The sequence below is a fragment of the Callospermophilus lateralis genome, chromosome 2 (assembly GCF_048772815.1).
Source record: "Callospermophilus lateralis isolate mCalLat2 chromosome 2, mCalLat2.hap1, whole genome shotgun sequence".
Lineage (NCBI taxonomy): Eukaryota > Metazoa > Chordata > Mammalia > Rodentia > Sciuridae > Callospermophilus > Callospermophilus lateralis.
The window spans coordinates 206,898,018-206,912,733 of NC_135306.1; the positions used below are offsets into that span (position 1 = coordinate 206,898,018).

The window sequence follows — 14,716 nt, forward strand, 5'->3', positions numbered from 1 at the left end:
GCAGAGCCACAAAACAGCGGCTTAAACCCTCGATCCCATGACGTCATCCCTCTGCTGAAACCTTCCCAGGGCCCCCAGCTCCTCACCCTGTTCCTGTCACCCAGCCGGGCCCTGACTGCCCCTTCCAGCCCCGCTTCTCCCCACACTGGCCAGCCTAGCATGGGTCTGCGCGCGCGGAGCCCCCGTGGTTCCCCAGGCTTTATGCTGCCTCCCTCGGGCCACGGTGCGTTTTTAGTTCGAATGTTTGGATTTTTTCCCCTAATCGCAGTGGGAGGCCACGGAGGGAACAGAGCAGGAGTGTTGTGATTTGAGTTAGGGTTTAAAAATATCCTGCTGGCTGCTGAGCGCGGGAGGAGCGCGGTGGGGTGGGGAGCAGGGACCGCCATCCGAGATGGTGGGGACAGCAGGGAAGGCTGGGGCCTGGCAGACAGCGCTCAGCAGGCGTTGCCGACACCGCCCCGACGAGCCCCCCACTCCTCTTATTTTTAAGCAAAGAGTAGATATAAAAATCACAGCTAAGTGCGGACACGGTTTGCCCCGAGTGACCCGGGCGACCAGATCTGGGGCAGAGCCTCGGCCAGGACGTGAGCTCCCTTGCCCGCAGGCTGCCTTCTCCAGGGAGAAGTTACAGGCACAAATGGCATCACTGCACCTGGAACATGCTGGCCCGCAGCGGGAGATGAGATCTGGGCTGCGCCAGTTCTCCAGTGTGGGGTATCCTGGGACGCTTTCCGGAGTCAGGGGAGATGGCGGGAGGGGTTTCACAGGCCAAGCTGGAGGTGGGTAGGCACAGCTGGGCCACCAGGGGGCGCCCTTGTACCTCCTCTGGGGACGGGCCGCCCCTGTGTGAAACGTGCCGCCTGCTGCCCTTGCCTTGGGGACCTACCTACAGGCAGCTTTGCAGGCAGAACCTCTTGCTGTGGCCACTTTGCAAGTCTGCTCCCCAGCCAACATCGTGGACAGTCTAAACAGGCTGGCCCCTATTCTGCCACTTGCCTGACGGGTGACCTTGGGAAAGGGACTTGATCTTTTTACACCTCAGAGTCCTGTGAAAGAAAGCCTCTTTGGGGCTGAAACCTGAATCAACTCACTTTCACCTTGGCCTTCTGGTAACTTCTGTGCAGATTTGTCCATCAAATAGGGACTGCCCCTGCCGTGAGCCAGTGCTGCGCTGTGCCCTGGATCAGCGGCCACCCTGTTGTGGGAACAGAAAGCCCTGAAGCCCCCTCTGCCAGGCAGCCTTCCCCAGGCTCTCCAGGTGACTAGGCACCTCCTGTGTTCACACCTGTCCCTTCTTCACTGTTCTCCCACCATGGCCAGGGTGGACCTCGCTCTCCGCACTGAGTCTTTGGAGGATGGGGATGGGCCTCTTCATCCTGAGTTCACAGCCAGGTGGCAAACAACAGTTACCCAAGCCTTGGCTCACTGCATGACCTGTCCTCCGAGGCAGAGAGACAGCTCAGTCCAGAGGTGGCAGGCCCCTGTGGAGGGGCCTTCATGAGCCTGGCTCTTTCTTTTGCATGGTGTGTGGCCATGACCCACCAGAGGGTGGAGCCGAGGCTTTCCTAGGGAAGGGTGCTGGGCAGGGACAGCTGTGGCAATAGAGGACATGGGCTGGGGCTGCTTGGGAGCAGATGGGTGGGCAGCCAGTGGTGGGGCTGCAGCTGGACCCAGGGTTTGAAACAGGTCTCCAGCTCAGGTAAGCAGTGATACTTTTGGCACATGGAGGGTCGTGGGGCTGATGTTGGATTCAGCCTTGGATGCCCTGATTTGGGGGCCCTTGTGGCCCCCAGGAGAGCAATCCTCAAGAAAAGGACAGTAAATGGCAGGGAGTAGGCTCTCCACGAGGGAGGCACAGAGAGTGCAACCAGCTGCCCTAGGCGATGAAGGAATTTGGGCCCCTGGCTGGGACAGAGTGTTAGGCTGACTCTGCCTCCCTTATTTCCCTTCCTTGCAGACATGTGCCAGGCAGAGGCCCTTGGGTCACAAGCTGCAGAGCAAGACCAGCCCTGTGGCTGCTCCTTTTCCTCCATCCCCACAAAGGAACAGTCTTTGAGAACAGCCTCCAGCACAGGGCTCTGGCTCCCCATGGTAAGACTCCAGACAGGAGGGGAGCTGCCCTTACCACCCCTGGGGTTATGGCGGCAGAGGAAAGAGCATCCTCCAAAGCCCCCTGCCCCTGATTCTTCTCCTCTGGAGGGCAGAGCTGCCTGCTTCCAGGCAGCAGGTGGCCGCTCAGACTCTTGAGGACAATGCTGTGAGCTGCAAGGAGCCCAGGACAGCAAGGACGATGAGCTAGGAGCTGAAGCAGTCACCTTCCTGCCTGGTGGGCGGGCCAGAGCAAGCTGCAGGGGGTCAGCTAGCCAGAGTGGGAGCAGAGTGGGAATTCTACCTATGTATTGGCACTTCCCCCACTGGGGACTTTCCAAATGGTCAGGGAGTTTGCTGCCTTTTTATTATGGGCCACCTGAAATCCTTTTTGGTCAAGGCAGAACTTAGATGGGAAACTGGACCTTGGGCCCCAGCCCAGAGTGGTCTCTGGGAAGGCAAAGGGCGATGTCAGAGGAAGCCAGCCTTGGCTGTGGCACTGAGCTGGGGAGGAAGACCAACTCCCCACCCTGTGTGGAGCCAGGCAAGAGCCTCCATGCCCGCCTTAAAGGCATGGTCTCTACTTCCCAGATGAAGCAGAGCTCTGAAACATTCCACAACTTATGCTAGGTTGTTGGCAGCTGCAGACCTGGCCTGGGTGCCCAGCCCTGCATGTGCCCTATCAGTTCTCAATGTTTGGGCAGGTGGATGAGATCAAAGGCTAAGCTCAGCCTGGGCAGTTGGTAAAGAAAGTTCAAGAGCTGGCTCTAAAACCAGTATTTAGACCTCTCTGGGCCTCAGTGGTCCCATCTTTAAAATGCAGATTATGGGACTGATCTGCCGGATGAGGGCTTGGTGAGTTACCTGCATTTGCAGGACAGTGGCCAGAAAAAGTTGCCTTTGGCTGCTGTTCAGAAGAGACCTGGGGGGCTGGGGATGTGGCTCAAGCGGTAGCGCGCTCGCCTGGCACGCGTGCGGCCCGGGTTCGATCCTCAGCACCACATACAAACAAAGATGTTGTGTTCGCCGATAACTAAAATAAAATGAATATTAAAAAAAAAAAAAAAGAAGAGACCTGGGGTCCAGAAGTATCCTGCTAAGGACTAGGCTCTGGGGCCCAGGGTGACCGGGGAAAGGGTCTTGGCCTCATTAGACTAGTAGTCATCATCCTAACTCTTCAGCTGTGTTCTGGGAAGATTCTGGCTGTGCTATGTGGAGCATGTGCTGGATTCGGCCCTTTCCTGCCCAAATCATGCTCCAAGAGGCTGCCACAGCAGGCCACAGGACACTGGTTGGGGGCCTCCTGGCAGGTGTCCGGGCAGGTTTGGGCGTCAGAGGAAGCACATAAAATTGGGCCAGACACAGCAGACCCTCCAGGGCCTCCATTACTTTGAATGTTTACAAAGGCAGATGTTGGGCTGCTGCTCTAGGACTGGGCGTGGAGCGCCTGCGGGGACCATGGGCCTCTAGGTAAAAAAAAAAAGAGAAGAAAAAATGCCAAGGCTCTGGCCTGGGTGTCAGTGGGCAGCAGACACTGACACCAGAGCAGATGTCCTGAGTAGAGAGCAGACATCGCTTTAATTCTGGTCAGGATCTCACACATTGGGGCCGGGCTGGCCAGGGCCTACCCACCTGCCTGCCGCCCCACCCCACAGCAGGATCCCCGGCTGCTCCCAAGCACATGATCATTTACAAAAATAAATATGAAAAGCAGCAACTCTTTCGTGATGGAGGAGTTAATCTGACATGGATTAAATGTGCCTAAGCATCTGGCTTATCTCTGAATTGCACCGAGAGATCTGGAAGCACTTGGTTTGGTTTAGAGGCAGAATGGAGGGCGGAGGAGGGGCCGCCCGCTCCGCGGTCACATCTCGGAGTCTGCGTACATGCCGTTGATCAGGTAGTCCACCTGCGTGTAGTCCTTCTTCTTGTAGCTCTCGTAGGCTTGTAGGGCAAGTAACACCAGCACTGTGATGAACAGGGTCACCCCGAGCACCAGCACCGCTAGGAGGAACGTCTTGTTCACCAAGGACGGGGTCAGGGGCTCGGTGGTGACCACCAGGTACTGGCCTTGGGTGCTGAGTGGGCACATGTCCGTGGGTGTGGGCCCCGTGGAGGCAGCACCAGGTGTGGTCTTGGTTTTCACCTGCTCCGGTGTCTGTAGTGTGCCTGGGCCACTGGCCCCCTGGGTGGGTGACGACGGGCTTGGCTGAGTGGTGGGGGATGTGGCCTCCACCTCAGGGGTTGGGCTGGTGTGAGGCACTGGCACTGTGCTGGCAATTGGCTTCTCGGCTCGTACCTGGGTGGCGGTCACTGCCGTCAAGGAAACCACAGTCTCCACTGTCGAGGACACTGGAGTCTCGAAGTGGGTGGTGGTGGGCTCTGGGGTGGTGTCTGGGGGGCGTGTGGACCACCCTGTTGTGTTGAGCACTGGCTGGCTTGGCAACACCCGGACGGTGGGACCTTGTGCTTGGGGACTGGCCGGGGGTGCGGGGCTTACTGTGGAGCTGGGGGTCATGTGCTCTGCAGGATGGAGCGTGCTGCTGGGACGGCTGGTACTGGTCGCAGTAGCAGCCAGGGCCCGCGTGGCCTCTGTTGCCACCGCTGCTGCTCCAGGCAGTGCACTGCCACGTGGTCCTCCTGTGAGGGGCAAGCCAGGAGATGTGGGTCCTCCTGTGAGGGACGAGCCAGGAGACGGGGGTCCTCCTGTGAGGGGCAAGCCAGGAGACGGGGGTCCTCCTGCGAGGGGCGAGCCGGGGGACGGGGGTCCTCCTGAGAGGGGCGAGCTGGGAGACGGCAGTCCGGCAGCTGCTGTGGATGGGGTCCATGGTACAGATGTGGGGATAGGCGATGGGGGGGCAGCTACTGGAGTGCTCACATTTGTCTTCTGTGTCGTCTCTGCTGAGGCTAGAGCAAAGGTGAGCTTGGCTGCCACAGTCCCTTGGGCCAACATGACAGGAGCGCGTGTCACTGTGGTGGTTTTGTTATCTGTGTCCAGGGACGCATTTTTCTTCACTAACACATTTTGTGTCTTGTTAGGGATTAGGGACCCTTAAAGCATAAAAAGAGATGCGATCACTTCCAGCCACATGCGGGTGCGCCCCCCTGTGGTCCCTGAGCGCCAGCGCCCAGGGTTGGCTTGGCGGGACTCTCCTCTCCACCCAGTGCGTGCAAGGAGCCACTGGTGACCGCGGCTCCTCTTCCTGCCCACTGGAGAAGCCCAGGCACTCTGCTTTTGGAATCCTTCACCCTCTCTGAACTCTGGCCTGGTGGAGGCTGAAGAGCTTTGCTGTTTGATCCAATTCCCCAAATATGGCTGAAAGTCTTGCACTGCGGGTATGATATGCCATTAAAACAAACCCATCGTGCATGCTCCTGGGTTTATGGAGCAGGTAGCTGGCCTTATGGGCTCGAATCCTGCAAGATCCCTTAGCACTGGAACAGGTCTGTATGGGAATTCCTGGAAATGAACAGGCCTGGGGCAATGGAGGAACAGGCAGTGGGGCAGCTAGATACTGGAGGGGAATGACTGAACTCCCCACCAGGGCTCCACTGCTCTGTCCTTCTGGGGGTCCCCACTCACACGACCCTTTCCCAGCCCAGCACCTGGGAAGCTCCAGGGATTGCAGACACCTCTCTCATGGGCTCAGGGTGCTTGGGGGCCAACCAGGGGTCTGTCCAGAAGCCACACAGCTTTTGCACTTACCTGGCTCCTGAGATGCCACTTGGCTTCCAAATAAGGACAAGGAGGAAAGCAAAACCAGCACGAGGGCTGTCCACATCTTGGGGGAGTCTGAGCAGGGCAGGGCAGTCCCTGAGGCTCTCAGGCTGTCAACGGTAGCTTTCTGCTTGGCTGAAGGATCTAGGGTCAAGAAGGCACCCCGGTCAGAAGGCATCTGATCAGCAATACCTACCTGAACACTGCAGCCACCCTCGAGGGCTCTAGAGGGCCCAGGGTGCAAACTGAGCCAAGATCAGGCCAGGCAAAGCACCGGGTGGTAGCCTGCTGGTAACAACGGCCTGCCTGGTTACCGGCTGAAGTGCCTGATCCACCTTCACTCTGAAGTCTCAGCCTGGGTGAGTCTACTCCCCCAGCCCAGAGGCCAGGGTCTGGAAGGGTTGGAGAAGGCCATGACTCGCCACACCAAGACCTTTCACATCGAGAGTGGCCAAGTCCTGGTCCTCAGCTTCTCTCAAGGTTGGCAGAGAACAAGTTAGGCCCGGGTCCCATGTGCACTATGTCAGCTGACCACACCCTTCACATAGGGGCATCATGGAGCCACCCACCACCCCGTCCCCCACTAGTCCACCTGAATATTCCCCATCCCCACCCACCCACTTACTTACCCCTCCCCCATTTGCTGAGCATCTACTCCTGTGCCAGGCAGACAAAAGATGAAAAATGAGCTGGGCATGGTGGTGCACGCCTGTAATCCCAGTGGCTTTGAGGCTGACAGGAGGATCATAAGTTTGAGGCCAGCCTCAGCAATTTAGTGAAGACCTAAGCAAGTCAGCAAGATCCTGTCTCTTGGGGCTGTGATTATGGCTCAAAGATAGAGTGCTCGCCCAGCATGCATGAGGCACGGAGTTGGATGCTCGACACCACATAAAAAATAAACTAAAAATAAACTAAACTATAACTAAAAAATAAATATTAAAAAAAAAAATCCTGTCTTGGGCTGGGGATGTGGCTCAAGCGGTAGCGCACTTGCCTGGTGTGTGTGCGGCCCGGGTTCAATCCTCAGCACCACATACAAACAAAGATCAGCACCACATACAAACAAAGATGTTGTGTCCGCCGAGAACTAAAAAATAATAAATATTAAAAAATTCTCTCTCTCTCTCTCTCTCCCACTCTCTCTTTAAAAAATAAATAAATAAATAAATGAATAAATAAATAAAATAAAGATATTGTGTCCACCTATAACTAAAAAATAAATATAAAAAAAAAAAATCCTGTCTTGGGCTGGGGATGTGGCTCAAGCGGTAGCGCACTCGCCTGGCATGCATGCGGCCCGGGTTCGATCCTCAGCACCACATACAAACAAAGATGTTGTGTCCGCCGAAAACTAAAAAAAAAAAAAAAACTCCTGTCTCTAAATAAGAAAAAGGGCTGGAGATGTGGTTCAGTGGTTTAGCACCCCTGGGTTCAATCCTCAATACCAGAAAAAAAAAAAAAAAAAAAAAATGCACATTCCCTCTTCCAGGGGACATCCAGCCCAGCGGGAGACACAGAAAAGAGGTCACTGCGGGCCAGCGTGAGCATTGAGCAGGCCTGACCTGGGCAGGGAAGCAGGAGGGAGAGAGTATCTGGGCAGGCCTGAAGCAAGGTGGGCTGGTCCTCAGGCAGAGGCCTTGAGGGTGCCTGGGTGAGGCTGGCAGAGGACAGGGTGCCACAGTGGCCTGGAGGACACTACCTTCAGTCAGTGGTGGTGGGGTGGGTGCGGCAGGAAAGGCTCCCGGGGAAGTAATAGCTGGGCACATTCTGAAAGCTGTCTGGGATCCACCTGGTGGAGGTGTGCTGTGGGGGCAGCTGACAGCAGCATCAGAAACTGGGGAGAGCTGTGAGGTGCGGCTGTGCCGGAGGCCGCCGATCCCACGACCACAGGCAGTGGGCATCTCAGCCTGCACCCAGGAACACCTGCAGTCCCACCTCTGGGCAGCACTGAGGTCACTGGGTCCCTGCCCAGGAGCAGCTGCTCATCTCCCACCAGGCGGCATCCTCAGGAGCCCCCTGCCACCCTCAGGGCCTCTACCCCGGTGCTCCCTGCGCTCTGGCCTCCACTCCTGACCTCAGCTCCTGCCTCTCCAGCTCAGTCCTGTGCCAGGCAGGGGCGGTTTCTCTTCCTCTTTCACCCCTAGCATCCCGGGGACCACACGGCACCTGCCACACAGTAGGCCACCGAGGTCCTCAGCTCCCCTCCACTTGCCAGTGAGGCAGAGCCCCTTCCTTCCTTTTATCGTTCTACAGGGGACACTGGAGGCCTCAGTGCATTTTTAGAAGAATTGTGTTCATTTGGTTTGGCTTTTTATTTTTTTAAGACTTTTTTTTAAAAGATGGACATCATATCTTTATTTATTTATTTTTTATGTGGTGCTGAGGATCGAACCCAGCGCTTCACATGTGTGAGGCAAGCACTCTACCGCTGAGCTATAATCCCAGCCCCTGTTTTGTTTTTATTTAGTGTGGATTTTTTTTTAAAGTAAAATAATAACAACAATGAGCAAGAACGAGCATGAGAAAACCGGTACCAGCAGTCCACAGCAGAGTGAGTCCAGGCCCACAGCTGCAGGTAAACTGGGATTGGGGTGCTGGGTCAGTGTCTGTTCATCCCTGGGGACTGTGGGACATACTGGATGCTGCCACAGCCATCTTTTGGCTCCTACAGTGCTCACAGCCCCTCCCTTGAAGAAGCTACAGCAGCAGGACCCAGGAGCCATGCAGGGGCGTGGGGACAAGCAGTCTGTGCAGGGCTCAGTCCCAGCTCCTGGGCTCACCAGGTGGGCAGGCAAGTCACGTCACCTTGCTGAACCTCATCAAGATGTGTAAGGGTGACATGGGTCCATGCAGCAGGCACCCAGCATGACACCTGGCTCAGCCATCAGCCACCCCAAGAAGCATGTCCAGCCATGCTGAGAGCTACACACAAGCAGCCCTGTGCTGCATAAAGGATACCCAGTGGTGGCCAGTGACCTGTAATCAATGGCGACTCCTGTGTGCGCCCTGTGGCTGGAACACTCTTCAAGCAGAACCTTTATGGAAGGCTGGGCTGTTCCCGGAGGCCTCCATCCCTTTCCAAGAGCCACTGACTTTTCTACCTTTAAATTGCAACTTCGTTGGGGCTGGGGATGTGGCTCATGCGGTAGCGCGCTCGCCTGGCATGCGTGCGGCCCGGGTTCAATCCCCAGCACCACATACAAACAAAGATGTTGTGTCCGCCGAGAACTAAAAAATAAATAATAAAATTCCCTCTCTCTCTCTCTCTTTAAAAAAAAAAATAAATAAATAAATTGCAACTTCGCTAAAAGGGTCACAAGGCTTGCATTTGTTTTCTAGGGTGCAAAAGGCATTCCTTGCTCTGACAGAAAAAATGGGAGTGGGGTGGGGAGAAGAGATAGAGCAACATCCTGAGTGAAGACTGAGATGGAAGGTTCCTGCATGAACTCACCATGCGCCCTCAGCCCAGGCAACGCACCGGGGCTCCTGGTAAATTCAGACGGCTCTCTCTGTGGCCAGTGATGTCCACGGAATGCTGTTACAGCACCAGCACTGGCCCGGCACGCTCCCCGTGCTGGGGCCCTCGGCTGGAAGTCGGCTGGTGGATCCAAGGTGGGAGGATGTGACAGGGCTTCTTGTGGGCAAGGAGGGTTTTGGCTCCCTGAACTCACCTGAGGCCTTAGGGCTTTTCACTGCCTCCTCGCTGCTGAAAGTCTCTAGGACAGGCCAGGAGGCAAATACTGTGGCCTTTGTGGGCCAGACTGTTGTGTGGCAGCTAATCAACCCTGCCACCTAGTGCACAGGCAGCCCTGCAGGAGACCTGCGGGATGGTGCTGCTGTATCCAGTAAGACTTCATTTACACCAGCAGGTGGCGCGTGGGGTTGGGCCCATTGCTGCTCCAGCATGTCTGCTGACCTCAGGGTCGCAGCTCCAGCTAAGGCAGGGAAGGACTGAGTCCATATCCCAAAGGACTTGCTCCTGTCCATCCGGTTCCTCACCTGGGACAGATATGACCTGGAGCCTCTACTCAGTCTTCTGCTAGGGGGCACCTCCTCTGTCCCCCAGCATCAGTGAGATGTAGCATCTTTTTTGCGTATTACGGGGCCCCTGAGAGTATTGTGACATGAGGCTGAAAGAGTCTCTTGTAGGAACCTGCATTTGTGTCATGGAAGCAGAAAAGAACTACAGAAGACTTCATGGTCTCCATTCCCTACATCTGTCCCTGCCTGGACCGCCATCCTGGTCTACTCAATAGGCAGGACCTTTGATGGCAAAGGCCATATACCACATCCCCCTGGTTACTGGAAGTCTTGGTTGTCTTTTTGCTGACCCTGCAAAGCCCCCTCAGGGTTCTCTCCAAGCTTATTGTCCCATCTCCAAACAGGCAGGCCCACCCTGCAGGGCTGGGGACACTCACCAGAGGCAGCTGCTCAGGGAGTGCTTGCAGGCTGGGCCATCTTCCTCCTCGGGGAGCTGTGGGTTTGGCACTGCAGTGCTTGTCAGGTGAGGTCTGGCTGCATAGGTGAGAGCAGCTTGGCAAGGCACCCCCAGGCCGTGGCATGCTTTGTGGCACGTGTGGCACCAAGGTGAATGCTCCCCTGTGGTGACCGATGCATCTAGGGTTGGAGAAAGAGTGAACACTCCTTAGGAAAAGCCGGGGAAACACTGGGCAGGGGGCAGACAGGGCAGAGCACCACTGGACAACTGATCAATATGATCGGAAAGTGACAACATTCATCAAATGCCCAAACTTCTGATGTAGCAATTTCTACTGCAGGAATGTCTTCTGAGGAAGCAACTGGACAGATGTACAAAGATTTTCTTCATACATTATGTTCAAAATAAAGCAAAATACTCTACTAGTTCCATAAAGGACTGTTCCATTCCATATAAAATACTATGCCAGCTGTTCAAATATTCACATTTCTACTTATTAACCTGGAAAAAGGCACAGCATGCATCATTACACAAGCAAAGCAGGTTACACAATAGAATGCATACCATGAGTTCTGTTTAAACAGAAATTTAATAAAGGTCTGAAAAGAGTTATACTAGAAAGTTACTAAAGATCAGCCTTGGGGAACAGACTGATCTGCAATTTTTACTTTCTTTCTTTTCCACATTTTTTTTTTTTAAACAAGCATGTATCACTTCCGGAAAACACTTCTGAAAGGCTCTAGTTAAACAAAATTGATTTTCTTAAAGTACTTTGAGCACAATGACACAAAGTGATCTCACTTGACACTGCTTTATGTGTACATCTTAATAATTTAGAGAAAACTATGTGATTTACAGATCAGGAAGCACATTGTTCTAGGAGCCAGCTGGAGCTGTAGAGGAATCCAGGGGTCCCAGCTGTAATGCAAAGATATTAAGCAGCACAAATGATTCTCTCCTTGATGAATATTTAATGTGAACACAGAAGATTGTAGAAACAGCTCATCACCTTCTATAGTGGGCAGATATTAGTAGGTGCTGATGTCCAGAGACCCCCATGGGCCTGCTCCCCAAAACAAAAGGCCAGGTGCACACATAGACACAAACATATCCAGCAGCACATGGCCATGTGTGCAGTCACACCTGAACACACACATACAGGTGAATGCACACACAGAATATCTCCATAAGGCTATCTCTGAAAACTCTAAAACTTTCCCAGAAAACTTCTGCTGAATACCACCCTGTTTATTCACTCCTGCTAGCAGCACTGGTGGTCACTCCCACAGAAACAGGATTGAGTTATCATGTGGATTCAAGAGCAGGCCTTCATTTTGCCATGACTTTAACTCTGTGGTATGGTCTTGCCTCCACTTTCCAATAGAATATTCTCAATGTCAAGGTCGCAGGTGGGGAACTGTACTAATGTTTACAAGCTGACTGAGAATGGAGAAACCATTAATGTGATTTAAAATAATAGTTTTCCCTGAAAGGGTTTCTGTGAGCCTTAAATGAAAATCTAGCCCTCAGGACCTATCTAGTTACTCTCATTATTACCTAGAGAAAGAATTATTAAACTGGGTGTGGTGGCACACACCTGTAATCCCAGCTACTTGGGAGACCGAGGCAAGAGAATTGCAAGTTTGAGGCCAGCTTGAGCAACTTAGCAAGACTCTATCTGGAAATAAAATTTAAAATGCACGGGGAGGTACTCAGTGGCGAAGTGCTTGTTTAGCCTGTGCAAAGCCCTGGGTCAATCCCCAGCAAGTATTTTTGTGTGTATAAAACAAAAAAAGAAGCTTTTTAAAATAATTAAGTTAGCTGGGCATGGTGGCGCATGCCAGTAATCCCAGGGGCTCCTAGCAGCTTGGGAGGCTGACAGGAGGATCAAAGTCAGCCTCAGAAACTTAAGCAAGGCCCTAAGCAACTCAGTGAGACCCTGTCTCTAAATAAAATACAAAAAAAGGGCTGGGGATATGGCTCAGTGGTTAAGCACCCCTGAGTTCAATCCCCAGTACCAAAAAAAAAAAAAAAAAAAAGAAAGAAAGAAAAAATTCAGTCAGAGGCCAGGGCAGATAGAAAATTGAGAGGTAAGTTGCTCCTTTTCAGGAATCAGCTCTCCACAGGATCTGCAAGGAATGTGCAGCAGGGCACACCCTTGGGCCAGGTGACAGCCCACAAGAAAGGCATCCCCAGACTTGTGCCCCTGAATGCCAACTTCCCTACCCTTTTCTGCTCTATGACCCTGAGATGCCTCCCAACCCCTCTTGTCTCTGATTTCTTGTGCTCCAAACTTTGGCTCAATTTTTAAAAAAATTTTTTTAGTTGTAGATGGACACAATATCCTCATTTTCATCTATTTATTTTCATATGGTGCTGAGAATCTAACCCAGGGCCTCACACTCGTGAGACAAGCACTCCACCAATGAGCTACAACTCCAGCCCAACCTTGGCTCAGTTTTTAACTCTCTGTTAGTGATACATAGGATGCTTCGTGCAAGTTATGTGAAATTGGGAGTTCAAATCCGTTCTTTCTTTCTGGCATAAACAGATCCAATATGAGTAATCCTCAGGCTTGGTAAAGTACTACCAGTGTCATGTCCACACTCTGTCATGATATTATCAGCAAGAACATGGTTCTAGTCCCTATTTAAGCCTAGGAAGCTGTACCTACATACTAAGGAACAGGGATAAAGTCAACACAGGGCAAACTGTACACACCTAATCCTGACACATCACAACTGAACTTTGGTAGCAGAACCCCAAGGAACACAAACTTACAGTTTTGTGTATATAGACACTGCCCTGTGGTCCAAAGGATGTGTCCATGTAGCAGATAGGAATCTGGAACATTGGACATCATCTTAATCACACTGCTTGCTTCCAGGTTTATGGAAGTTTTGGTATCATGGCTAAATGCTAAAGTCTAGCTTTTGCTGGTGAATGGGTAGATTTAACATTCCTTTGTGTATTAGGCAGGCCCAGCATATAAATGGGAAATTTGTATTTTAAAAACTTTTCTTGCTGATTTCATTGAAAATCCAAAGATACTTCCTTGGGGTAGAAATAATTGCAAAGTGTTAAAGTCAAATTTCTAAGTACCATGTTTCTTGTGGAGAGTCACGTGCGTGTTGATTTGGGGCATCAGCCTAACAGTTAAGTGCACACACTAAGCAACCACGTGGGGGAGGTAGGCAGGTAGAGAGATGGGCAGGGGGAAAATCCGACGGAAACCCACAGCCCCTTCCCAGGTAGAGGACTGAGGGCAGAGGCCTGGGTCACCCAAAGGATCAACTCTCTCTGAAACCAACACTCCCTGGGGTCCAGTCTGGCCTGGGACTTGCCACAAGAAGACCTCTTCGGTTCTCCGCGCCCTCAGGAATGTCCCAACTGCCCCTAAACTGGCACAACCTAGCCTCTCCTCCCGTCTGCGATCCGCTCAACCTCCTCCCTCCTGGGCCCCGTCCGTGCTCCTCCAGGGCCACGGTCCTTCCTCCCTCCCTCCTCCTATTCCTCTCCTCAATTCCTCACCGCCTTCCACGCTCCGTCCCCATTCATCCTTTCTCGTGTCCCCCTACTCCTGCCTCTCGCGCCCTCATTCATCCTCCACCTGCCCTCCACCTCCCTCTCTCAGTCCGAGGCAGCCCTAACAACTGCTCCCTGGACTGCAGCGCGAGTCCCTTACCCGGGCGCGGCAGGCCCGCAGCGGCCCGGCGGCCCTCGTACGATTGGGAAGCGCCCGCGGCCGGCGATGGGACGTGGCGCGCGGTTGAGCCAAGACAGCTGAGGCCAGCGGCCCCGGCTCGGGCCCCGCCCGGGCAGCCCCGGAAGTGACGTCACGAAGAAGGGCCCCGGCGGTGCCTGGCTCAGCAGGAGGCTAGCCGGATGTTGGGGGCGTGGCTATACCCAGCCCCGCCCTCCGGGGGCCGGCCGCCGCCCCATTTCGCGGACGGCCGGAAGGAGCTGTAATCGGCCGGTCTTGGCGGAAGTGGGCGAACGTTCCCCGGGTTCCCCTGTTTACTTGTGTGCGGCGGTTCCGAGGAACTCGGGTTCCCAGGTGGGGCAGACGTGCCCCGGCGGCGCTTCGGGGCCGAGGCTGGGGATGGCCGCGAAACTCCGCGTAAGCCAGGTCGCTCTCGCCGTGACCCTGCGCTTCGGCGCTTACGTTCACGGGCCGCCGGGGGCCGCGCCGGCGTGTCCCGAAAGTAATAGGCGGGATGGCGACCGAGGCTCCGAGCGCGTGCAGCCGACCGGCCAGTGGTGCGGTTCTGAGCCGCGCGCACGAGGAGCTGCGTCCCGTTGCGCAGCAGCTGGGGCTCGCGAGGGGCTTCCTAATCGTCGGACTGGGGATGGCCGCGCCGAGTGTGCGGACTTGACTCCACTTAGGAACAGGCGGCGCGGTGACAGGACCTCTCGGGTCCCCCGAAGGCCAAACCGAGGCCTGCGAAGGACGACCTCCCCGAATAAACCGA

General features: G+C 54.3%; 1 protein-coding gene across 2 annotated transcripts; it reads right to left on the minus strand.

The window, feature by feature from the left end:
- Positions 1-3,669: 3,669 nt before the first annotated feature.
- On the minus strand, positions 3,670-14,056 carry C2H11orf24 (chromosome 2 C11orf24 homolog). Of its 2 annotated transcripts, XM_076844847.1 has the most exons (5): positions 13,930-14,056; positions 10,225-10,423; positions 6,801-6,893; positions 5,795-5,950; positions 3,670-5,139 (listed from the first exon to the last, which is right to left on the minus strand). In XM_076844847.1, exons 4-5 carry the CDS (start codon positions 5,868-5,870, stop codon positions 3,953-3,955), a joined length of 1,263 nt encoding a protein of 420 aa, XP_076700962.1. In that variant the 5' UTR covers positions 5,871-5,950; positions 6,801-6,893; positions 10,225-10,423; positions 13,930-14,056; the 3' UTR covers positions 3,670-3,952. The 2 variants fall into 2 exon arrangements, with proteins under 2 accessions (XP_076700962.1, XP_076700960.1); XM_076844845.1 differs by lacking the exon at positions 6,801-6,893.
- Positions 14,057-14,716: the final 660 nt, after the last annotated feature.

Coding starts and splice junctions, on each gene's coding strand:
- C2H11orf24 (XM_076844845.1), bottom strand. CDS start 5,870: ATGTGGACAGCCCTCGTGCTGGTTTTGCTTTCCTCCTTGTCCTTATTT. Junction 5,140..5,794: donor AGTGGCATCTCAGGAGCCAG/GTAAGTGCAAAA, acceptor TTATGCTTTAAG/GGTCCCTAATCCCTAACAAG.